General features: G+C 42.8%; 1 protein-coding gene across 5 annotated transcripts; it reads left to right on the top strand.

Moving 5' to 3' along the window:
- ATG9A (autophagy related 9A) lies at positions 1-24852 on the top strand. Of its 5 annotated transcripts, none has more exons than XM_070728685.1 (18): positions 1-92; positions 716-852; positions 2108-2206; positions 2832-2963; positions 3224-3351; positions 3874-3917; positions 4976-5040; positions 5496-5657; positions 6446-6587; positions 11651-12399; positions 14158-14311; positions 14963-15142; positions 16282-16527; positions 17578-17792; positions 18886-19003; positions 20471-20696; positions 21600-21742; positions 22313-24852. In XM_070728685.1, exons 5-18 carry the CDS (start codon positions 3249-3251, stop codon positions 22316-22318), a joined length of 2553 nt encoding a protein of 850 aa, XP_070584786.1. In that variant the 5' UTR covers positions 1-92; positions 716-852; positions 2108-2206; positions 2832-2963; positions 3224-3248; the 3' UTR covers positions 22319-24852. The 5 variants fall into 5 exon arrangements, with proteins under 5 accessions (XP_070584786.1, XP_070584812.1, XP_070584793.1 ...); XM_070728711.1 differs by having other exon boundaries at positions 19-92; positions 721-852; XM_070728692.1 differs by lacking the exon at positions 1-92 and adding an exon at positions 118-179.
- Positions 24853-24984: the final 132 nt, after the last annotated feature.

Here is a 24984-nt window from a genome sequence, read left to right on the forward strand (position 1 = left end):
GCTTTCTCATTGGTCCGCCCTGATTCTACCTCTTGACCTCTGATTGGTAGCGGAAGACGCCAGACGGAAGGAAAGGCGGCGGAGGAGAAAGAGTGAGTGACAATCCCCCCCCCCCCCCGCCACAGGAGCCCGCGGTGGCGGCGGCGCCCCTGGCAGGTTACCAGGGGCGACCGCATAGGGTGAGCCTCCTTAACTCCGGGGATAAGCCGGCGAGGAGGAGGAGGAAGGCGCCCCGCATCTTTTTTCCAACCCGGGCTTCCCTTCTCCCGTGTAAACAACCTCGGAGGAAGGCTCCTCCCTACTGGAGCTCCTGTAGCCAAAACAAAACAACATCTCGGGGGCTGCCTGAATAGAGTCCGGAGCTCAGACGTACCCGGTCTATAAAGGGGAAGACGGGAAAAGGGGGGTCTTCCCTTCTCCGACCCCAGACGCCATAGCAAGTCCCAATGGCCAGGTCGTCCGCGGGTGGGTTACACACCCTTGCTCACCTGGCTAGAAACACACACACACACACACACACAAACACAAACAAACACACGGGGTGGACGGGCTTCTGCGCTTTGTGGGTCTGGTGCAATTGCTGAAAAGAAGGCTGCGCTTGGTTCTCGTTCTCCTGATACTTACGTAAGGGGTTCCACATACACACACACACCTTTCCCTGTTGGAAACCGCCGCTGTAAATGTGTTTTGAATTGTATGTTTTTTTTTCCCCCAGCCCAGGTGTCAGCCTACCAGGTGAGAACAAAGCTGTGGAGATTCAAAGGCTTACAGACCCCCGCCATGCTGCCTCTCGGTCTTGCCAGGCACAAAATAAACAGAATGTTTCTTCAGCATTAGGGCGAGATGGAACAGGTTAGTTTATTTTGTTCCTTTTTTTGGCCTTATGCATTGGGAAGGGTTTATTTTAGAAAGAGAATGAATGAGCCAGAAAGGGACCTTGGTTGTCTTCTAATCCAGCCCCCCCTGCTCAACAGGAGGTCCTATATATTTCAGACAGGTAAGGCCACACTTGGAATACTGCATTAAGTTTTGGTCACCACGATGCGACAAGAATGTTGAGACTCTAGAACAAGTGCAGAGAAGAGCAACAAAGATGATTAGGGGACTGGAATCTAAAACTTATGAAGAATGGTTGTATGTCTAGTTTAATGAAAAGTAGGACTAGATGAGGCATGATCAGGGGTTGCCACAAAGAAGAGGCTATTCTCCAAAGCACCTGAGGTAAGACAAGAAGCAATGAGTGGAAACTAAACAAGGAGGGAAGTAACTTAGAACTAAGGAGGCATTTCCTGTCAGAACAATTAATCTGTGAAATGGCTTGCCTCCAGAAGTTGTGAAAGCTCCAACACTGGAAGTTATTAGGAAGATGTTGCATAACCATTTGTCTGAAGTAGTGTAGGGTCTCCTGCCCAAACAGAGGGTTGGACTAGAAGACCTCCAAGGTCCCTTCCAATTCTGTTGTTGTTGTTGTTGTTGTTGTTTTGTTGCTGTTATTATTATTATAAGTAATTGGGGTCCAGGGGTCAGCAACTCGTGGCTCTGGAGCCACATGTGGCTCTTTCATCCCTCTGCTGCGGCTCCCTGTCACTCAAAATATGTGTCACAATTGCCAATGTGCAACAGCCACCAATGTACAATTTATTAAGCTTTTTGACCTCCAGTAGGCCAACCATCGATAAATCCAAGAAAAGAAAAGTTTCAGAAGAAAACAGAATATTTAATTCAACTATTTATGCTAGTTTTGTGGCCATTCAGGAAATAGGCATGGGAAAAATTTTGTGGCTTCCAGTGATCCGTTTACTGTGGAAAATGGGTCCAAATGGCTCTCTGAGTGTTGGCAACCTCTGGTCCAGTATCTTTAAAATATCTCCAGTGATGAAGAACTCCAACCTCTGAGGACAAGCAGCTTCCACTGGTTAATTGTCCTCACTGTTAGGAAATGTCTCCTTAATTCCTTAATTTTGTCATGCTACAGACGGAGGTGGTTTGTCAGAATAATGGTAGGCAGCAGGTTAGCTGCTGTTTTTTGTGGGTTGGGTTGTCAGATTTTATCCTAAACACACAAAGAGAAACATCTGAAGTTCAGTGTGATTATTTTCATTTGCAGAACTGGCAATAAAGTAAGCATGTTCCCAGAAGGCAAGAGCATCGTCTGCCATGCTATCATATTCCTGGGACCTTTTAACCCAGCAGCATCAGATCATTGGTAAGGGACCAATAGTTGATTTTCAGTTGGCCGTCTAACAGGGCCCTTCGGTACAATTCTCGTAAAGAATTCTTGACTAGATAGATTGTGGTCTTCTCCAATAAGGACATGTACGAACGCATGCATATATAACAGATGACATAGATCAGTTCCAAGTATGCACTTTTGCCTTTTGCAATTAAGATACATTTGGAACTACAGTAATTCTGTTTTAAAATCTAATGAGAGATAGTATCACAAGACTGAAGCAGTCTTGCATTCTGTTGTTGTGATCACAAGTTTTCTAAATGAATATGATGCAAAATATAAATATTGTTGAACTGGCTGGAAATAGTTACAATAATTCGGTTAGATTCAGTGACACATAGAGAGACATATAATAGCCAAGGAAGTTTGATTTTAATAGACTACCATATTTTTGGAGTATAAGACGCACCGGAGGACAAGACACACCTTAGTTCTGGCTAGCGTCCTTAGTCTGGTCAGCACATTATTTTATCCCCTGGTTAGATTAGCTAGCCAAATTTTATTAGGCCACGAGTTTCATTTGCACTTAGGGAGAGCATGATACAGCATAACTATTTGTGTCAAATCTGTGCTTGTGCAATATGTTATTTTGTTTTAGGAGTGTATCTTGTAACAGACTGCAGCTCGTAAACACAGAGGCAATGAAAGTTGAAAGGCTGGACAAGGAACATAATTTTTTAATGAAATGAAGTGCTTTTCCTTGTTTTCTCCTCAATTAGTGATCAAAAAGGTAAGCCACTCAAACGTCAGGGGGAAAAAGGGAGCAAAAAGAAAAACAATTAACATCTGTAATTTTCTACCCTTTCATTTTTATTACCTGCTTTTGCTATAATTTCATAATAGTTTTCTCTTCTTTTACTCTGTTTGGTATTCTGTACATAAGTATAGCTTAAAAGAAGAAGTTATGAACTGCCTATTTGACTGATGGCTCATACTTACATCAAATTGCTGATCCCTCTTCTCTCTTTCCTTCACTTCCCTTTATGTCAGAGTTTATAAGAATCTAGATGACAACATGGCTCATTTTGATACTGAGTATCAGCGATTGGAGGCCTCATATAGTGACTCCCCTCCTGGGGAAGAGAATCTGATGGTTCATGTCCCTGAGGGCAGCAAATGTAAGTATAGATGAACTGCTAACCTTAGTGTCAAAAACTCTAGTGAAGGCCTGTCAAACTGGTGGTCTGTGGGCCGGCTGTGTCATGTGCAGGCCACGCCCACCCTGGCTCCTCAAAGCTAAAAAAACATTGCAGTGTCATAACATGATGCAATCGAGTTTGACACCTGTGCTCTAGTGGAGATTAAGCCCCATGTTGGTAGAGGAATTTGTTATACAATGTGATCCTAATTTTCATTAAATTTAGTAGAAGGGTGTTCCTGTATTTGGGTTTAGAGAATTTCAGATGCTATTTTTATAGTTCGTTTCCCCTGAAAATGGAATGTTTCATCTCATAATCCAAAACATAAATGGGAACACAAATGCCTCAATTCCCTTTGGATGAAATTGTTTAAGTAAAACTGATATTTGCAGCTCTTTGTGCGATGAGGTTCTCTTTTGGCAGACTTTCTCCTTGTCCTGTAAAGCCTTTTATAGTGAATGTTGAAATGAATATTTTTGATATTTTGTCTTTGTCTTGTAGCTCCCTGGCATCACATTGAAAATCTGGATCTTTTTTTCTCTCGTATATCCTTACCTGATTGCAGGGACAAAATGATTGAAATTCCAATTACACCAAATTGAAAATCACTTAACAAGGAACCTTTTAACTTCAGGATTAAGGAATTATTACAATAATAAACCATAGTGACATAAATTAGGAAATAATTGATAGATTAGTTGTACTCAACAGGATACTATTGTAAATAAGCGAATTAAATTTGAGTGTGTTTCAGTTTCAATTACACTTAACATATAAATTATATATTTATAAATACAGATATACTGTATATTTCATTTAGAAATTATCCTTGCAGCTGATATATTCCTCACAGATAAGATAACAAAAGCTACAAGGATGTTAACTGTACGTACAGATAGTCCTCACTCAATAACCACAATTGGCCCTGGAATTTTGGTTGTAAGTCTTTGCAGTGGTTGAGTGGGTCACTAGGTGACCTGACTTGATTTTACAACCTTTTTATAGAACAGTCATAAAGAAGTCACCTTGATTATGAAATGAATTCTAGGTGAATCTACAGTGCGTCCATTTTCCTGAGTGGATGATATTTTACTATAAACACTAGCAAAATAATTTCAAATGCCTTGTGACTGAGGGACACTGCAACCAGTCATGATACAAAGTACCCAAAATGCAATCACATTATTCTGGTAGCATGTAGCAGTCATAACTTTGAAATCAGGTGATAAATAACTTTGGAAAAGGGTGTGTGTGTGTCTGTCATAACTTCCTAAGCGAGAACTACCTGCACTTCCAAAGGAAATTCTTTATGAAGAAAATTACTTTCTCCTTATCTCAAGTGTTAACTACTTGGGGCAGCTTACTGTTGTGAGCCGCCCCAAGTCTTTGGAGAGGGGCGGCATACAAATCTAATAAATTATTATTATTATTATTATTATTATTATTATTATCATTATTATTATCATTATTATTATTATTATTACTACTTAGCATTATAGCAAGGCAGTTTAAAGTTGAAGGGAAAATGCCATTTTTAAGTCACAGATGAAACTGGGGGCAAATTCTAAAATGTTTGGCCATTCTCCTTGACTGTAATCTTCACGTCTATAACCTGCACCAGAAGAATGGCTTCACCTGCATGCTTATCAGTGAGATCTTTGAGTTAATGTGAGTATTATTTTTTGCTCTCCGGATTTGTAGAATTCATTTCCTATAACGCCCTCTTGTTAGTCAGAATCTCTCATCTAGGTTGGTGATGCTTCTGAATGTTCAAATCCAAATATTTCAGTTAAAAGAAATCCTATCTTGATGTCCTTACTCAGTTCAAAAATTGATCACGGGGAAAGCTGATACTTTCTGTCAGTGTTCCCTCTAATTTTTTTTGGGGGGGGGGCGGAAAAGCATAGTGTCTGAGCGGCAGTCCCTTCGGGACTGGGCGGCACTCTTTCCCTCTCACTCTTTCCCTCTCGGCTTCTGGGCAGGTTTGAAAAACTCTGAGTTGATGATGATTTTTAAGTGAGCCATTGCTCACTGCTCAACTTAGAGGGAACTATGCTTTCTGTTAGCCCAGGTCCTTTGAAGGGAAATAAAATGCACCCAATTTTTCCTCCTTGTCCTTATAGGCAGTTCATCTTTGTTGTGGCCTTTACTACGTTCCTTGTCAGCTGTGTTGACTATGATATTCTCTTTGCCAACAAACTGGTGAATCATAGTCAGCATTCCAGTGACCCAGTCAAGGTGACTCTGCCAGATGCTTTCCTGCCTCCCAATGAATGCAGTGCCAGGTAAAGACAGCAGTGACTAAATACAGCCACATCCTTTGTTCTTTTTTGTGAAACTTAACAAAGGATCTTCTAGATAAGCAAGTTCCTGAGCTTCATAATAGGTAACGCTCCATCAGTACTGCGTGCTGAGAATTTTAGCTTCTAGTTGGAAATGTTTTCAGTTGTTTGACTTGGGAAATATTACATGTCCCAGCTTGTACACTGGCTAATTTATGATTCACCAATAGCTGTTGGAATGGTTCTTAACCTGTCATTTATTATTTATTTGCAATAGTTGTAAAAAGATTAACCAGTCCATGTTTGGTCTTCTGTTCCCAGTAAATGGACTACCTACCCATAGCCACTCATCTGTGTGTATGGGGGTCTGTTTTAAAAAGACCACTTCCATATTTTTAAACCTGAATGTATGCAGCATTGTTTATCTGGATGCACACTCAATTTATTTATTTTTTATTTATTATAATTTTATTTATGATCTTTTGATTTATGTTTGGAATCATCATGGACCGGTTTGACTGGGAGTGAGTAGGTGATGTCATATTAATCATATGATTAATAGAGCTTTGTTTTGTTTATGTAATTATGTCCTTAATTTTTCCCATTAGTCTTGCCAGCCCATTTGTTTTGGTAATTGGTATCTTAGATATTATACATACTCCAGACTTTGCTAGAGTTGCCTGAATTCTAGTAACGGGAGAAGAAAGAGTTTATTAATATTTCTAAAGCATAAAGGAAATAGTTATTCCTTCCCATCAATGTCTTTGTCTCTGTCTCTCTCTCTCTCATAGAATCCAAGACAATGGATTCCTTATCTCCATCCTAGTGATTGCAGGGGTCTTTTGGATTCACCGGCTGATTAAATTCATTTACAACATTTGCTGCTACTGGGAAATACATTCTTTTTACATGAATGCGCTCAAGATTCCCATGGTAAGCAATTGAGATTTGCTTCACTAACAGTTCATTCCAGTAAAAAGGTGCCTAAGTGAGACACTTTTGTTTACAGGCCTTATGAAAGAGTGCAGTGCCTTTCTTTAGACATCCCAGGGACATCTGGCTAATCGGTGGTGGAGGTGGGGGAATGCTGGGTTAACAATCCTACTGTACTACCCACAAGGTAGTAGATATATTCTCTTTTTTACAAGTATAAATATAACAATCTTTTATTAATAAGGTTAACACACTACTTCTATAATCATAAACAATTCTAATAATCAAATTCCAAAGTTAAAACATTGGGTTGTTTTTTTTTTACCATGGTTAAATTCTACATCAATACCGGTGTTGTCTGCAATAGAAGTAACATTCTAGGTGAAATATTCGGCTTACTCATTCACATTCTACCCAACAGTGACAATTGTTGTTTGCCCTACCTCGGTATGTTTTTTTTAATATCGTTCTATATCTTAGCATAGTTAGTCGCTCAGATCTGGACAGACCTCAACTACGATTGGATAGCAGTGTCGGCTGACAATGAGTCAGTCGAGGTGACTGGGGCCCGTCCTTGTCCATCTGTCTGGGAGGAGTTTGACCTGGTGACACCTGATGAAGTAGACAAGGCCATTGGAAATGTGAGTTCTGCCACCTGTTTACTGGATCCGTGTCCCTCTTGGTTTGTTTCAGCCAGCAGAGAGGTGACACGGAGCTGGGTCCAGGAGATTGTCAATGCTTCTTTGAGGAGGGGTGTTCCTTTCCAGCTCCCTACAAGGAGGCACTTATGCACCCCCTCCTCAAGAAGCCTTCCCTGTACCCAGCCGTATTTAACAACTATCATCCAGTCTCCAACCTTCCCTTTATGGGGAAGGTTGTCGGGAAGGTGGTGTCACTCCAGCTCCAGCGCTCCTTGGAAGAAGCCCATTATCTAGGCCCTCAGCAGTCAGGATTCAGGCCCAGCTATAGCACGGAAACTGCTTTGGTCGCACTGATGGATGATCTCTAGTGGGCCCGGGACAGGGGTTTATCCTCTGTCCTGGTGCTTCTTGACCTCTCAGCGGCTTTCAATATCATCGACCATGATATCCTTCTGCGCCAGCTGGAGGGGCTGGGAGTGGGAGGCACTGTTCTGCAGTGGTTCTCCTATCTCTCCAGTTGGTCGCAGTCGGTGTTAGTGGGGGGTCAGAGGTCAACCTCTAGGTCTCTCCCTTGTGGGGTGCCTCAGGAGTCGGTCCTCTCCCCCCCCCCCCGCTATTCAATATCTATATGGGTGAGATCATCCAAGGTGAGATCTACATGGGTGAGATCATCCAAGGGCATGGGGCGAGGTATCATCAGTATGCCGATGATACCCAGTTATACATCTCCACCTCATGTCCTGTCGGCGATGCAGTGGAAGTGATGTGCCGGTGCCTGGAGGCTGTTAGGGTCTGGATGGGTGTTAACAGGCTCAAACTCAACCCTGATAAGACAGAGTGGCTGTGGGTTTTGCCTCCCAAGGACAATTCTATCTGTCCGTCCATCACCCTGGGGGGGGGATTATTGACCCCCTCAGAGAGGGTCCGCAACTTGGGTGTCCTCGTCGATCCACAGCTTACATTAGAGAAACATCTTTCAGCTTTGGCGAGGGGGGCGTTTGCCCAGGTTCACCTGGTGCACCAGTTGCAGCCCTATTTGGCTGCACAGACACTCATGCCCTCAACACCTCGAGATTCGACTACTGCGACACACTCTACATGGGGCTGCCCTTGAAGAGTGTTTGGAAACTTCAGATCGTGCAGAATGCGGCCACAAGAACAATCATGGGTGTCCCCAGATATGCCCATGTTTCGTCAACACTTCGCGCCCTGCACTGGCTGCCGATCAGTTTCCGATCACAATTCAATGTGCTGGTAATGACCTATATACATGGCATCGGACCAGAATACCTACAAGACCACCTTCTGCCACACGAATTACAGCGGCCGATTAGGTCCCACAGAGTTGGCCTTCTCCAGGTCCCATCGACTAAACAATGTTATCTGGCGGGACCTAGAGGAAGAGCCTTCTCTGTGGCAGCCCCGGCCCTCTGGAATCAACTTCCCCCGGAGATTCAAACTCCTTCTACCCTCCTCGCCTTCCGCAAAATGTTGAAGACACATCTCTGCTGCCAAGCGTGCAGGGATTAATCCCCCCCTTTTGTTTGACCTCTGTATCATGATTAGTTGGACTGAATGTGTATGACTGTGTAGTCAATGATTGCTGTGACAATGTATTTTTAAATTAGTTTTTAACTTTTTAATATTGGATTTGTATTTGTACTGTATTATTGTTATGTTGTGAGCCGCCCCGAGTCCTCGGAGAGGGGCGGCATACAAATCTAATAAATTATTATTATTATTATTAACTATTATTATTCTAGAAACTGCATTAGTCAATGTAACCCTCAGATATTTAACCTTCTTCTCAATTTTCCATCTTTTCCATCAGAATCTCTTGATCTTGTGTGCTCATTTTTCATTATTTTAAAAACAAAACCTTTGGATTTAGTTAGATGTTTAGGAGCTTTTATGTTATTTTTATCTGTATTTGGCTGTGCGTCACCTAGAATCCTTTGGGAATGGGGCGGCATATAAATCAAATCAAATAAAATTAAATAAAAAAATAAACAAAAATAAATAAATAAATCACCGTTAACAATAATATCTGTCTTTTGAGGTATAACTAGTTTATCCCCTAAAGTCCTGATCACAAAAGACTAAATTATCAAAAGTTTGTTCTGCTTCAAGAAAAAGCAGTGCCACTTATTTCTCATTTTGCTGTTGCAAATACTTTATTTCAGGGGTCCCCTACCCCTGGTCCGCGGTCCTGTATTAGGTTTCAACCTGTTCAACAAGCAGCTGACGAGTGTGCGCAAAGCTGCATTTGTGCAAGCAGCACACTTACGCAAAACTATCCCCCTCCTTGCCACTGCTGGTCCACAGAGCCGGAAAAGTTCAGAACCTTTGCTTTATTACGTCCAATACAATTCTTACATTATCGTTTAATTGTCTTTTGGGTAAAATTGAACATCATGTAAAAAGTCTTTTTAGTACATCAGCCAATATTGTTGCAAATATTTTATAATCACTTAGTAGATATACGATTCTTGTCAAAGCAATAAAGAGGAGATAACTTGTTTCCTGTTTTAAAACCCTTCCTCTTGCAAAATTCCTCGCTAGTCTATATGAATTTACTTGCTATGTGCTGCTCCTTACTGACCTTTCCTTGCAGTTGTGCAATGTTGTTGATTTTTCCAGACTGGTGACAATCCTGTGGAAGCTTAGCTGTGCTCATTGATCCATCTTGGTCTTCTGATTTGCTTAGTTGAGTGGCAGGGCTGTTATACTCTGCAGCTGCTTTTCTGGGTGTGCTGGTATCTATTTCTAGACCCTTGTTAGAAGCTGAGTTTCTCTATTAAGAATTTGCTTCTCTTTCCCCAGGTCCTTGGAATGTTCAGCTTAATTGTGTAATGTCAGAATTATAGGAACAAACAAGCAAATGAATTAATTCAGAAAAGCTCTCTGTATGATTCTCCCCCCCCCCCCCCTTGCTGCTGTGCATTGTGGCATCCTTTCAAGTTTAAAATTAGAAGCCTTCATTTTATATACTTGCGATTGAGAATCTGCATTGGTTTTTTTTGACATTGTTAAAATTTGACAGTTCAAAAGAAAGTTGACCGAAGTTCCATGAGATTTATTTATTTATTTACTTCGATTTATAGGCCGCCCATCTCCTAACAGACTCAGGGCGGTGTACAAGAATAAAACAAAAATACAAAAATTAAAAAACATTAATTCGTCTATCATTCATTGCTATTGGCTGGAATGGAGTGTTTTCGCTCAACAGCCCCAGGCCTCCGGCAAAGCCATGTTTTTAAAGCCTTTCAGAAGGCCAGGAGGGTGGGGGTGGTGCAAATCTCTGGGGGGAGTTGATTTCAGAGGAACTGAGCCACCACAGAGAAGGCCCTTCCCTGTGGTCCCGCTAGTTACCATTGCTTGGGTGACAGGACGCGGAGCAGGCCAACTCTCTGGGACCTAATAGGTCACTGGGCAGAAGACAGTCCTGTAAGTCAGTGTTTTTCAACCAGTGTGCTGCGGCACACTAGTGTGCCTTGAGACATGGTCTGGTGTGCCGTGGGGAAATTAAAAATGGGTCCCCAAACTACGGCCCGCGTGCCAGATACGGCCCACGGAAGCCATTTATCCGGCCCGCCACCAGCCGCCTCCATCCGAACATAAACATTCCCCTCACAATCCCTCCAGCTATCAGTGACAGGAAGAGTGGAGGCACAGGGAACGCTCGCTAACCAATCACCTTCTAGGATTCATCCCGACCACTAGCAATGAACCAATAGCAGGCCGCCTCTCATCCACACCCAGGAAGGTCCCCACTCGGGTTGCCGCGCACTTGTCGTTGTGTGACTGCGGCGAGTAATTGAAGCTGCTACTCCTCCCCATAGTCCCGATTTCTAATCCTGGCCAGGACTGGAGGTAAATGTTGCCACCACTAGATGAAGTCTCAGCCTCAGCTAGTTATGTCTATCCTGATGGTATATATAAATGTATATATATGTATAATATGTACTGTGTTAGAGTGTCATTTTGTGTCATTTTGGTTGGTGGTGTGACCCGGGATTTTGTAGATGTAAAAAATGTGCAGCGGCTGAAAAAAGGTTGAAAATCACTGCTGTAAGTAATCTGGTTCCGGAATTACATGCTTGTGAAGTGGTTGGCGTTTTAGGAACAGATCTCTACAAATAATAAGTAAATAAGTGTTATCTTTACATTGGGATATAGGAAGAGGACAGAAGGATTGATTACATGTAAGGCTAAAAATACTTGTTCTGTATGTAATTAATTCTCAGCCTGGAGGATTCACAGAAGCTTGATTCTTAAAGCCTACATAAATATATTGGGGTTTGTTTAAAAATTAGCCTGGACGTGATAAAAATTATTTCCTTCTTCCAATCAGTTCAGAGAAAGTTATTCCATTGCCCTTATCGTACCACTGATTCCATCCTCTTGTCTACTTACTTGCAGTCCAATTTGCCCTACTACACCTGGCAGGAGGTACAAGCACGGATCATACAAATCCAAAAGGAGCACCAAATCTGCATTCATAAGAAGGAGCTGACAGAACTGGACATCTACCACCGCATCTTGCGCTTCAAGAACTACATGGTAGCCATAGTGAACAAGTCACTCCTGCCTGTGCGCTTCCATCTTCCCCTCCTGGGAGACACTGTCTTCTACACCCGTGGTCTCAAGTACAACTTTGAACTCATTTTCTTTTGGGGGCCCGGCTCACTCTTTGAGAATGAATGGAGCCTGAAGGCTGAGTACAAGCGTGGTAGCAATCGCATGGAGCTGGCTGAAAAACTGGGCACCCGTATCTTATGGATTGGCATCGCTAACTTTCTGCTTTGTCCGCTTATACTTATATGGCAGATTCTCTACGCTTTCTTCAGCTACACTGAAATTCTCAAGAGAGAACCAGGCAGCTTGGGTGCCCGCTGCTGGTCTCTCTACGGCCGCTGCTACCTGCGACATTTCAATGAGCTGGACCACGAGTTGCACTCGAGACTCAGCAAAGGCTATAAGCCAGCTTCCAAGTACATGAACTGTTTCATTTCTCCCCTGTTTACTATTGTGGCGAAGAACGTGGCCTTCTTTGCTGGTTCTATCCTGGCTGTCCTCATTGCCCTCACAATTTATGATGAAGATGTACTAGCTGTAGAGCATGTCCTCACAACTGTCACCTTCCTGGGTGTGGCTGTCACTGTCTGCAGGTGAGTGGGAATGGTTGGAATGAAGCTTCCATGGCTCAGGACAGGGGTAGGCAAAGTTGGCTCTTCTATGGCATGGGGACCTCAACTCCCACAATTCCTGAGCTAGAAAGTCCACAAGTCATAGAAGAGCCAACTTTGCCTACCCTTGGTTTAGGAGGCTTTCTTTAGGCTTGCAGAATAATAATTGTTACTATGCAGGTAGTAGCTAAAAGCAATATATTATTTTTTTTAAAAAATACTATTAAACAACAAGGGCTCTTATGTTTGGTCCCTCTCTGATTTTACTGCTAGAAGACAAATTACCAGTACTCGTTCCTATTTTAGCAGTCATGTCTAGGACATTTCTAGGAGTATCATGAGTTTGAGACTTAACTAAGCTTCAACTCCTAGAATTTATGTATGTCATTCAGTTCAGTTAGCCAAAGGCCTCTCCTAATTCATTAATCATGATGGCAGGATGCTTTGATGTTGAATTCATTCTAATCCGTGCGTCATAAAGGTTTGAGAGGTCAGGAGACAAAATCTGGTTTTTCAGGAATACTTGTCATGTGGGGTTAGGTTTTTTATTGAATTTAATAAGGGTACAGTTGTTCATTATCTATAGAATGCATAGACACTGTAACTTTGTAGCCGAGAGGGAAAAAGTACTAATCCTCAAGCTACCAGTTTACTTAAGGGAACTGGTTGGAGAAAGAAAGTGGAAGAATTAGCAAATAAAGAGCTAAAATAATAAGAAACAAACGGGATATAAATAATTGAGGGGTCCTTGATGCTCTCTGAGCTTGATTGTTTTGTTGTAGACGTTTCATCACCCAAACTAGGTAACATCATCAGTGCTAGTAAGAAGTGGGGTTTGCTCTCAGATTATATTCTAGTGACTTGTTATAAATGGAGAGCAAACCCCACTCCTTATTAGCATTGATGATGTTACCTAGTTGGGTAATTAAACATCTACAAGAAAACAATCAGAGAGTACCAAGGACCCTTTATTTCAATCCTGAGCTACAAATGTTCTCCTTTGTTGGTATAAGGAGTATATATTGGATTGTTATATGCTGTTTTTTATCACTGTTGTTAGCTGCCCCGAGTCTACGGAGAGGGGCGGCATACAAATCCAATAAGTAAGTAAGTAAGTAAGTAAGTAAGTAAGTAAGTAAGTAAGTAAGTAAGTAAGTATGTAAGCAAGCAAGCAAGCAAGCAAGCAAGCAAGCAAGCAAGCAAGCAAACAAACAAAACAAACAAAGAAATAATTGCAAGTTGAAGATTTCTCTTTTACATTGTTGTTTATGGATCAGCATTTAAATCAACCTGACATTTTATGAGTTACAATATAAAGTTGTTCAATGGTTGAAAGGACTCTGGAGAGATGTAATCTGCAGCCAATGTCATGTCAATTAACAATTTGAGGAATCATTACAAGATTGCCCTTTATATAAACTAACATTGCACTTTATGAAACTTTTTGAAAGAAAAGAAATACAATCTGAAAGTCTTCAAACTAGAATATAATGTGGTATGAATATTTGTAAGATTAATTGCCTTCCTCCACAATGAATACTGCTTGTGCTGTATCTGAAGCACTAAAGTTCCTATAGAATCTTTATTTGTAGTCTGTCCTTTACTAGAAAAAAATAAATAAATGTAGACAGTTGCAATAGTCGCCAATAAGCTACTTTGCTGTCTGCTGCTGCTGCTCGAGGGATGTAGAGCTCCTTGACTCCAGTTTATGTGGCTTGTGCACCCTATCTATCTCTGCAGGTCCTTCATCCCAGACCAACACCTGGTTTTCTGCCCAGAGCAGCTGCTTCGAGTGATTCTGGCACACATCCATTACATGCCTGACCACTGGCAAGGAAATGCCCATCGTTATGAAACCAGAGATGAATTCTCTCAGCTCTTCCAGTACAAGGCGGTAAGATAGGATAGGTTACAGCAGTGATGGTGAACCTTTATTTCCTCCCGCTGCCAAAAGAGTGTGAGTGCATGCTATTGCGCATGTGCGAGTGCCCACACCCATAATTCAATGCCTGGGGAGGGCAGAAATAGCTTCCCCTGCCCCCTGGAGGCCCCCTACAGGCCGGAAACGGCCTGTTTCCCAACTTCTGGTGGGCCCAGTAGGCTCGTGTTTCACCCTTCTCCAGGCTTCCCTGGAGCCAGGGGAGGGTAAAAATGTCCTCTCTCATCCCCCAGGAGTCTCTCTGGAAGCCAAAATGCCCTCCCGGAGACTCTGAGAGAGCCAAAAAATCTGCTAGCCGGCACACACATGTACTTTGGAGCTGAGCTAGGGCAACGGCTCACGTGCCAGCAGATATGGCTCCGCGTGCCACCTGTGGCATCACTGGGTTAGTGGGTGGGAGGGCACTGTCAATCAAGAGAGGTCGTGAGTAGTTACTAATTATAAACAAGAGGTTTATATAGGAATTTCCAGAAATTCAGGATCCTTGTCTTAAGTACAGCAGTACTTAGAACAGCAGTCGTGCCTGTCGTCATCCTGAGCTGTGTTGGTAATATTCACTGTGGTCTTTTCTAAGACTTAATGGTTTGTTGTCTCTGTTCATCACAGATGTTCATTCTGGAAGAGCTGCTTAGTCCCATTGTGACGCCCTTGATTCTCATTTTCTGTCTGAGGCCCAAAGCTTTGGAGATCATCGACTTCTTCCGCAACTTTACAGTGGAGGTGGTGGGTGTGGGAGACACGTGCTCCTTTGCACAAATGGATGTGCGCCAACATGGGCATCCCGCAGTAAGTCCCAGCAAAAATGGGGGGGGGGGGGGAGGAAATTGATTAGGAATTCATAAAAGGCCATTTACTTTGCATTCTTTAGTAGGATGTTAATTGAATGAAAGTATATCTGAAAAGTGGTTTAAGTCATAGAGCACAGAAGTGAGAGCAAATAGTGAAATGCAGTTTACATGTGGTAATTGCTTTCACTCTTGCCAGCTAAGTTATCAAGGTACGAAATATTATTTTCCTCTATTGCAGCCTTAAATTACTGTAAAAGCCAAATCACTTTTAGGCTTGTAGTGGCTAAGACACCGAGCTTGTCAATCAGAAAGATTGGTGGTTTGAATCCCTAGAGTGCATAGCAGGGTGATCTTCCGTTACTTGTCCCAGCTACTGCCAACCTAGCATTTCGAAAGCATGTAAAAATGCAAGTAGAAAAATAGAGACCACCTTTGGTGGGAAGTTAATAGCATTCCGTGTGCCTTTGCCGTTTAGTCATGCCGGCCACTTGACCACAGAGATGTCTTTGGACAGCCTGGCTCTTCGGCTTTGAAACGGAGATGAGTCATCCCCTAGAGCAGTGGTTCTCAACTTGGGGGTCGGGACCCCTTTTGGGGTCGAATGACCATTTCACAGGGGTCACCTGAGACCCTAGGAAAAGACACATTTCCCCTGGCATTAGGAACTAAAGCTTCTATTCTGACATCTTGGAACATATTTTTACAATCCGACCAATCAGACATTTACAGTGGAAGTGTCCCTCTGACCTTCCTGCCAATCAGGTCAAAGCTCTGTTGGGAGAATTGGTGCTAGACTTATGGTTGGGAGTCACCACAACACAAGGAACTGTATTAAGGGGTCGCGGCCTTAGAAAGGTTGAGAACCATTGCCCTAGAGTCAGGAACAGCAAGCATATATGTGCAAGGCAAATCTTTACCTTTACACTTGAGAATTTCCTGAAATTTTCACAATATGAAATGTGATTTACATATCAGATGTACCCTGTTTGTAGTTTCTTAAAAGAAATAACTGTATATTGGAACAAATAATGATTCAAAGTAGAAGCCATTGTATTATTTTTTTGCACTAAATCAAGTAAGTAAGGATGGAGGAATAGTTAGCTCTGATATTTTCCTGATCTCTGCTCTGTTTTGCAGTGGATGTCAGCTGGGAAGACAGAAGCCTCCATTTACCAGCAGGCTGAGGATGGCAAGACAGAGCTGTCCCTCATGCATTTTGCCATCACCAATCCGCGCTGGCAACCCCCTCGGGAGAGCACAGCTTTCATTGGCTTGCTTAAGGAGCGGGTGCACCGTGACAGCAGCCTGGCATTGGCCCAGCAGGCTGTTTTGCCTGACAATGCACTTTTCACCTCTATCCAGTCACTACAGTCTGAATCTGAGGTATCCACATAGAAAATGACGAGACTAACAAAGGGCAAAGCTACTTTTGTGAGATTTCCTGCCCCGAAAAAGGAGAAAATTGGTGTCACGTTATAGGGCCTTGAGAATGGGGGAAACCTTTTGGGAATCTAAGCCAAGAATAGTGCTCTTGGTTATTAGGCCGAGAAGAAACAAGGCATGATACCAACCATGCATAGTCATTTGTTCTGTGCGGTGGCTCTAATGGACTATAGCTCCCAAACACTTCTATTACAAGAAAACTTGACCAGTTCCACATAAGGGCTTTCCTCACACCTCTGGTACTCTTTTCACCAGAGTAGCATTAACTCAGTTCACGAGAAGCCATTTTTGTTGTGAGAACCGTTGTATAGGCTGAAATCTTCCATGTCCTGCTTTGAGTTTCCTGTATTCCATCTTTCATTTGCATTTCTTAAAACAGAAACAGGCCATCTAGGAGTGCAAGCAACAACATCTAGCAGCCCAGAGTAATTCAGCCTCAATTCAGTAATATTCCCAAATTCTAACACTGTCATTTTGCTCATATTTTTGGAGCAGTTTAAGGATAAAACAATAGCAATTGTTTTTGTTCTGGATGATTTCCACTTTATTTTCAAAAGCATTAAAAAAAAATATCTGTTGCTATATATCTTCTAGTGACATCAGTGTATGGCCTCATGTGGCTCTCAGAAAATCACAAAGTCCTTGTTCCAAACACTTTAGAAAAAGCCAACCCCAGTCCTCACAGTATTTATGTTACTGACACACACACATGCAAATTTCAGGTACTTTTTTATAGAATTTCTATAAAGGTTTCTTTTCCCTATGTAGAAAGTCAGCTATACAAGTTTAACTTCTTGCTGAAAATCCTACATGCCTCCTAGGATCGGGACTTAAGCGAATGGATTAGCTTCCAAAATGGGAGAGAGAGAGGTTCCAGCTCTGCCCAGTGCAGGTTCAGAGCTAGAAAGGGGTGGTGAAGATCTAGTGAAAAACAGGGGGAGGGAATCCCGTTCCTGCAGAATTAAAATCTCTCTTCTCTTCTGTCTCCAGCCACACAGTCTGATTGCCAACGTGATTGCTGGCTCTTCGGTACTTGGGTACCAGACAATCCGCGATGCCCAGACTTCACGGCATCTGTCTGCTGTCTCTCAGGTGGCATCTGCTTTGCGTTCCTTCTCCCCTCTTCAGTCTACCCAGACAATACATAGTAGCTCTCATGCTGATGGTGCCCAGCTTCGGGGACATGGTGCAATGACAGGCTCGGGGTAAGAAATACTGTGTAGTAAGCATCTACTGGAAAAACCCTTAGAGGTCAACTGTCGTTCGCCCTAGCAGAAGGACAAAAGCACCAGCCTGAGGATGATGTAGAACAGAAATCTTCAAACCTGCCAGTTTTAAGACTTGTAGACGTGTGGACTTCAACTCCCGGAATGCTGGCTGGAGAATTCTGGGAGTTGAAATCCACAGGTCTTAAAGTTGCCATGTTTGGGGACTCCTGAATTGTAGAATCCTAAGCCATGATTGTATACCTAGCTAGAATAGAACTACAAAGCAGACATATTATAGATAAGAAGTTGATTTATTTAACATAACAGCCCTATTTGGACAGGGAGTCATTGCTCACAGTCACTCATGTCCTCATCACCTTGAGGTTCGATTACTGCAACGCTCTCTATATGGGGCTACCTTTGAAAAGTGTTCAGAAACTTCAGATCGTGCAGAATGCAGCCGTTGGTCATGATCTTTAAAGCCCTACATGGCATTGGACCAGAGTACCTCCAGAACCGCATGCTACCGCACGAATCCCAGCGACCGATAAGGTCCCACAGAATTGGCCTTCTCCGGGTCCCGTCGACTAAACAATGTTGTTTGGCGGGCTCCAGGGGAAGAGCCTTCTCTGTGGTGGCCTTGGCCCTCTGGAACCAACTCCCCCCGGAGATTAGAACTGCCCCTGCCCTCCCTGTCTTTCATAAACTACTCAAGACTCACTTATACTGCCAGGCATGGGGGAGTTGAGACACCTTTTCCCCCAGGCTTTTTAATACTTTGTTTTATGTTTGGTATGAATGTGCTGTTTGGGTTTAAAAAAAAAAAAATAATGATAGGGTTTTATATGTTTTTTAATATTAGATTTGTTCTACTACTGTATTGTTTTTATTACTGTTGTGAGCCGCCCCGAGTCCTTGGAGAGGGGCAGCATACAAATCTAATAAATAATAATAATAATAATAATAATAATAATAATAATAATAATAATAATAATATGGGTGCTGGAAGGACAGGCATTCTTTCTGAACATCGGTGTATTTTTTTTGTCTAACACCAAATCTTGATTCTTTCCTTCACGTTTGGCTGCAGGGTAGATGCCAGGACAGCAAGCTCTGGCAGCAGTGCTTGGGAAGGTCAGCTCCAGAGCCTAATTCTTTCAGAATATGCCTCTACTGAGATGAGCCTCCATGCTCTCTACATGCATGAGGTAATGTGATCATAATGACTTATGCAGGGGTGTATTTGTGAGGCAGGGGAGGGGAAGAAGTTAAATGACAGTGATATGAAAATGTCATTGTATATATGTGGCCACTTGCCTAAGAACTTGCCTAAGGCATTGCAGCATAAATAAATATTAATATATAAATATGTATGCATCGAAAAGATGTGAATATGTATGAATATGTGTGAATATGCACATTATTATCCTGCTCCAATCATAAGTAGATTTGGTGGCTTATAGCATGTAACAAAACAATACATAATAATAAAGATAAAAAGTACACATGGCATGTTGACACTTTGGAGTCTAGTTTTCTGGAAATGCTAATGACTATGAAATTTTGGCTTGAGGCCAGTGTTTGCATACTAACACTGCATTACAAAAAGGAAATGGAGACAGAACAATGAAAGATATAACGGTGAAAACAAACTATGTGGATTATATTTTACGTTTAATCTTAATTTTAAAAGTTAGCTTCAGCACGATTTATATTAGGGCTGTGCAGCACTTTGGATTCATCTGGGAAGTCACAACAGGCACATCTGTTTCCAGATTCCCAACTGGTGTAGGAGAGCTCCTGACATAGCTATCTTGTCCTAGACCTGTGATGGGGAACCTATGGCACGGGTGCCAGAGGTGGCATGCATAGCCCTCTATGTGGGCACGCACGCCATTGCCAGCTGCTCTTCTGGGTTCCGTCACATACAAGCGCACCAAACAACTGGCTCTACTCTGGGTTCCATTCTGTGCATGCACGCCAGCCAGCTAGTCATGCACATGTGCAACAGAACCTGAAAGAGCAGCGGGGCACCGCATGCATGCGCACCGGCCAGCTTTTCTCTTCTGGGTTCTGGCGCTCCAGTTTCAGCACTTGGTGTCAGAAAGGTTAACCATCAGTGTCCTAGACCCAAGTGTGGCTGTTTTGATGCGTCACAGTTGGGTGTTCAGTCATGCTTTCAAAGGACTTCTCAGTTACAGCCAAATTATTGCATAGTTCTGATGATTACTCATGTATTTAAATAATGTTTCTTAAGTCATTTCTGCAACTTTTAGAACTGTTTCCACATTTCTGGTAGGGCACTTACATAATTATTGTGGACATAGGTTGTGAGTTTTGCTGTAAACTCAAACTTCCTGTAAAATGCTAGGATAGAGAATTGCGCTTGTACTATCTTGAAATATCAAACTGAACACTGGACCTGAGAAATAGGAAACATAAGAGATCAAGCTGGAAAACCTCAAGAACAACTGCATCATATAGTGTAACTAGGTGCATTTACATTTGCATTTTAGATAACAGAATAGAACTGATACTTCTGAATGTACAGGTAGGGACTCAACACACACATGTAGGACTGAAGGGGAACTAATTTCGGGTCCGGAGCTGGACCTCTCAATAACCTTTACTTGGCTAAACATAGTCCCACATTGTTTATTAACTCATTTCCACAGTTGCACAAGCAGCACGCCCAATTGGACCTTGAACGACACTTGTGGCACCGGCAGGAGAGTGATGAGAGTGGCGAGAGTGCCCAGGAAGACCCGGAGGCACAGAGGAACACCCCTAGCAGCACCATGCCTCGCTCGGCCAGTTATCCTTTTGCCTCCCCTCGCCAAGTTGGTGATGAGGCATCTGCACTACAGGCAGGCTTCCAGCGGCGTTATGGTGGTGTGTCGGGTATGTATAAAGTCTGGTAAATCCACAATGAGCTCGCGGGAGGGCTGAAATGGCTTTTGAATAAGCCACAGTTGAAAATTATTCACATGATACAATTAATCAGGAACCACGATTTGCAAACCACCGTGAGTAGAACTTGCATTAACTCCGTTGTTTATCAATTATACATTAGGGCCTTACTCTCTCATTATTTCCAGATTGCTAAGGGTAAGAGTTATTTTAAACACTGAATCCTATAGAGAACTTCTTTATACTTAATAATGTGGCGACTACATCAAATACAGTAGAACAGTGGTTCTCAACCTAGGGGTCGGGATCCCTTTGGGGGTCAAACGACCATTTCAGAGGGGTCGTCCAAGGCCATGGGAAAAGACAAATTTCCCATGGTGTTAGGAACTAAAGCTTCTATTCTGGCGCCTTGGGACATATTTTTACAATCTGACCAATCAGGCATTTACAGTGGGGGGTCCCTCTGAATTTCCTGCCAATCAGCTTAAAGCTCTATGGGGGAATTGGCACTAGACTTATGGTTGGGGTCATCACAACATGAGGAACATATAAAGGGGTCAGGGCATTAGAAAGATTGAGTACCACTGCAGTAGAAAATGTAGTCCTTGTGATAAGATGAGACTGCTCTGAGACTCCTTGTCAGCTTCTTAGCTTTTGTTTCTTGTTAACAATTATGAACTATAGCTGAACATGATCACATACAGAATATTAGCCAAGAGCAACAATGATACCATCCTAAGCTTAAAAAGTTCCCCAAAGTTCCCTTTTACTGCTTCCAAGAGCTGAAACTTATTTTTTTCCCTGTAATTTTTACTCTTATTTTCTCTCAATAAGTTACAATGCTTTCTTCGAGCAATGGGTGAATTCCGTTCCATTCCTTCTGTCCTATTACAGACCCTGGTCCAGTGAACAGGGCTCCATCACACTTTGCTCGGCTGCCACTTGGGGGCTGGGCAGAAGATGGCCAAGCTGCTCGACACCCAGAGCCAGTCCCAGAAGAGACCTCAGAAGATGAGTTGCCACCTCAGCTACACAAGGTGCAGCTTGTTTTATTCCCTGGTATTGGGAGTGGGTGTGGTGTGTTATCTGCCAAAAAGAAGGAATCTCCCATATCTTAAATAAGTAGCTATTGGGGACATCAGGACCCAGATTGTTGGGGAAAATATGCTGACTCTATAAACTGCTTTGAGAGGACTGTAAAGCACCATGAAGTGGTATATAAGTCTTAAATGCTATTGCTATTAACAGGAATGTCAAGGACAGCAAAATAGCTGGCATAACCATGTATCAAAATCCTTTTATTGACATGCATCCTACACATTCCATGTTCATGAAAAGGAGTGATGCTTCAATTACATGGGTATAGCTGCCAATTTCACATAATTGAAGACACACATGCACGGCTCAGTGGTAATTGCATTGCTGCATGTTGCTATCAAGAACTGTTTTATCGTGCAATATATTCATTGATTTTGAGGTAGATAGGGAACTGGGTGTGCCATCGACCTTAAAAGGGCATGTATACTGGGTTTTGTTTCTGAGTAAATCAGTAGCCTTCCTGTCTAAATAACCGCCTCTGTCTTAATCCCCCCCCTCCGTTACTCCAGGTGTAACTGTGAAGGCCGAGGATCCAATGGGGGTTCCAGACCTGGGGCCTGTCTTGTCTGGGGGAACAGTGAGTTACCCTGCCCTAGAAGATACGGGTTAGCTCAAGTATCCATGGCCTGGACAACAGAATACAAGGGCAACCGATGTGATGGTGTCAGTGGTGCCTTTGGGGTGGGCAGAACTCTATCCAGACATGCATCATACCGGTGACACATTAGCTGTGCATAGGCTGGGTGTGTGTGTATTTACATATATTGTCTGTATCTACATACGTGTTGTCCGTGTTGGGGAGCCATCCAAGACCTGCACAGAATGCCACAGAGCACACAAGAGATGGGAGAGACAAGCAATGCTCACCCTGCCTGGGGAAATGTTCTTCAGTCGGGAAGAGGACCTGCTTGTGGATCCCGTTCAGCAGCCAGAGGAGCTGCGCCGTTGTCTGGACTGCAACATGATTAAAGATGCAATTAGGATGCAGATTTGGACTCAGGAAAAGAAGGGCTGTGAAAGATTATTTTTGTAACAAGAATGGAGGGCCAGGCTTCCTCCACCCACCGACAGAGCCTGACTCAACCGAAGTGGTCGCGCACAGCAAGGGAATACATCTTCAGTTTTTCCATTCCACGTTGATGGCAGACTAGAAGAAAATAATACCCTTGTGGCGCCATCATTTCTATCACAGGATTTGCCTTTCTTTGGGCAGAATTAATTTCTCATTGCTTGGGGGCCATATTCATTTCATGTCCTACCCCCTCATATCAGATCACAGGTTTATCATGGTAATGTTTGCCTGAGCCATGATCTGAAGCGACCTAAGCTTTATAAAACAATGCCCAGCCTAAAGGCCTTGAAAGAAGCTCAAAAAGCCCTCGGTTCTCCCACTGAGACTCAGAATCAAGAATAAGACTTTGTACTACGATGTGTGTGTGTGTGTGAGAGAGAGAGATGAGTGGAAATTACCAGTGCTTATCAGAGGCGTGATAAGCATATAATATTTAAGTACCGGTATTTCTTTAATATCCTGCTTGGCTTCTCCAAATTGGTGCTGCCCCATTTGTGATTTTCTTTTTGTTTCCCCTTTGGGTGCCTTGATGGTAATTATGCAGCTCTCATGGAAATACCACATCTCGTATGCCAAAAAAAGCTATCTTAAAAACTCAAGAAGGGATGACTTTCACGTTTTTACAAAAAGAGTTAATTAAGATTACAGTTCAACTGATAAATCCCTATTTCAATCTGTCTGCAGAAACACTGGTTTTCCATTCTTGCCCTTGGTCTTCTGTCCTTTCTGTATTATTTGTAGGCTAGCTGGGCCTAGGTAAGTAATAGGAACTATTGTGGGTGGTTTTTCTTTAAAGCACTATTTTTCTGAATTTTGTTTTTGGAAAGCCCATAGTCTCGATGGGCCATATTTAAAATTCTTGTTAGCCTTTTAGGTAATGATCACTGACAACCACTTCCTTGTGTTAAAGAAGTTAATTATCCCAGGTCATACATTCTGTTTTCATTCTTCACAGACAAGGCTGTGCAGGATCCCATAGCTGATTTTTCTGGAGATATTTCACGTTCGGGAAAGTCGGACGTCTGAATTTTATATACTTTCTGGGGGTGAGGGAGGGGGGTGTTAGATTATGTACCCTCGGTTTCCACAGACTTGTTTCTAGTTCATGGCTCAGTATTTTCCTGTACTCATTATCATTTCTCTCCCAGTAGGGAAATGATGTTGAGCTGCAACTGCAGAGTGTTGTCTGCCAAGAAATAGAACTTTCAATAGCTACCTGGCAGGTGCTGTTTCCTGGGCTGATAAGAGTTGTAGTGCAGTATGGCTGGAGTAGGACCACTGATGACCTGTAAGGTGCCTTTGTGCAAAACTTTTTTTTACCACCAGAGCATCAAACCACATCAATGGTTTCCCAGTGCTTCAGTCTCCCTTTTCTTCTACAGCACAGGCGCACATGCGCAGAATAGTAAACTTTGAACTTTGTCCTCCAATCCAATTGTCTGTAGTGTGGTACTGGGGATACTACTACTCCCATAACCACCACCACCACCACCACTTCCCAGTGTCATGGTGCCTTTGCACGATGCACAACTCGGGCACCTTTGCGTGGCTGTGGTTTAGTGCTCCAAATTGGGTCAGGATGGTTTAACATAACAGATACAGCTAGGATCAGCATTATCCCTACTCCTTACTAGTACACAGAGAAATCCAGCAATATTGACATATCCCTGTAGAAAGCAGAATCACGTTGTAGATTGCTGCTTTGAATTGTGCTGGTCAAGTATGGGCTCTTCTTCAGCATCCATCTTGACATAGCTTAGCCAAAAAGATAGTAGGGGAGGCACTACTAGCAGTCATGCATTCTTCTTACCTTTGCTCCATCTGCATGGAATGGCCACCTTCTACCTCCACATTTATTTGTGGCATTAGGGTGGCCAGTTTGTATGTAATAATGCAAGTGGTCTGTAAAGCAGAGCTGATTGTCCAGCTTCCTGTACAGTGCCGTATCTACTGAATAAAGGAGGTGTTTTCTTTTTTGAGCGGTCTGGCCATTTGTTTGGGATTATCCATTACACCAAAGCTTAAATTAGAAATGGAAGAGAGTTATGTTAGTCACCTGCAAAGGGTACATTTTAAACCGGATTTCAATTCACCCTGACATGCCACTTC

This window comes from Erythrolamprus reginae, chromosome 1 (assembly GCF_031021105.1).
Source record: "Erythrolamprus reginae isolate rEryReg1 chromosome 1, rEryReg1.hap1, whole genome shotgun sequence".
In the NCBI taxonomy this organism is placed as follows: Eukaryota; Metazoa; Chordata; class Lepidosauria; order Squamata; family Dipsadidae; genus Erythrolamprus; species Erythrolamprus reginae.

What these genes read in the sequence shown, in the direction of transcription:
- ATG9A (XM_070728685.1), top strand. Translation starts at nt 3,249, where the DNA reads ATGGCTCATTTTGATACTGAGTATCAGCGATTGGAGGCCTCATATAGT. An exon ending in TGTCCCTGAGGGCAGCAAAT is followed by an intron (nt 3,352 to 3,873) that starts GTAAGTATAGAT and finishes TTTGTCTTGTAG; the next exon opens with CTCCCTGGCATCACATTGAA. An exon ending in GGTGCAATGACAGGCTCGGG is followed by an intron (nt 17,793 to 18,885) that starts GTAAGAAATACT and finishes GTTTGGCTGCAG; the next exon opens with GGTAGATGCCAGGACAGCAA.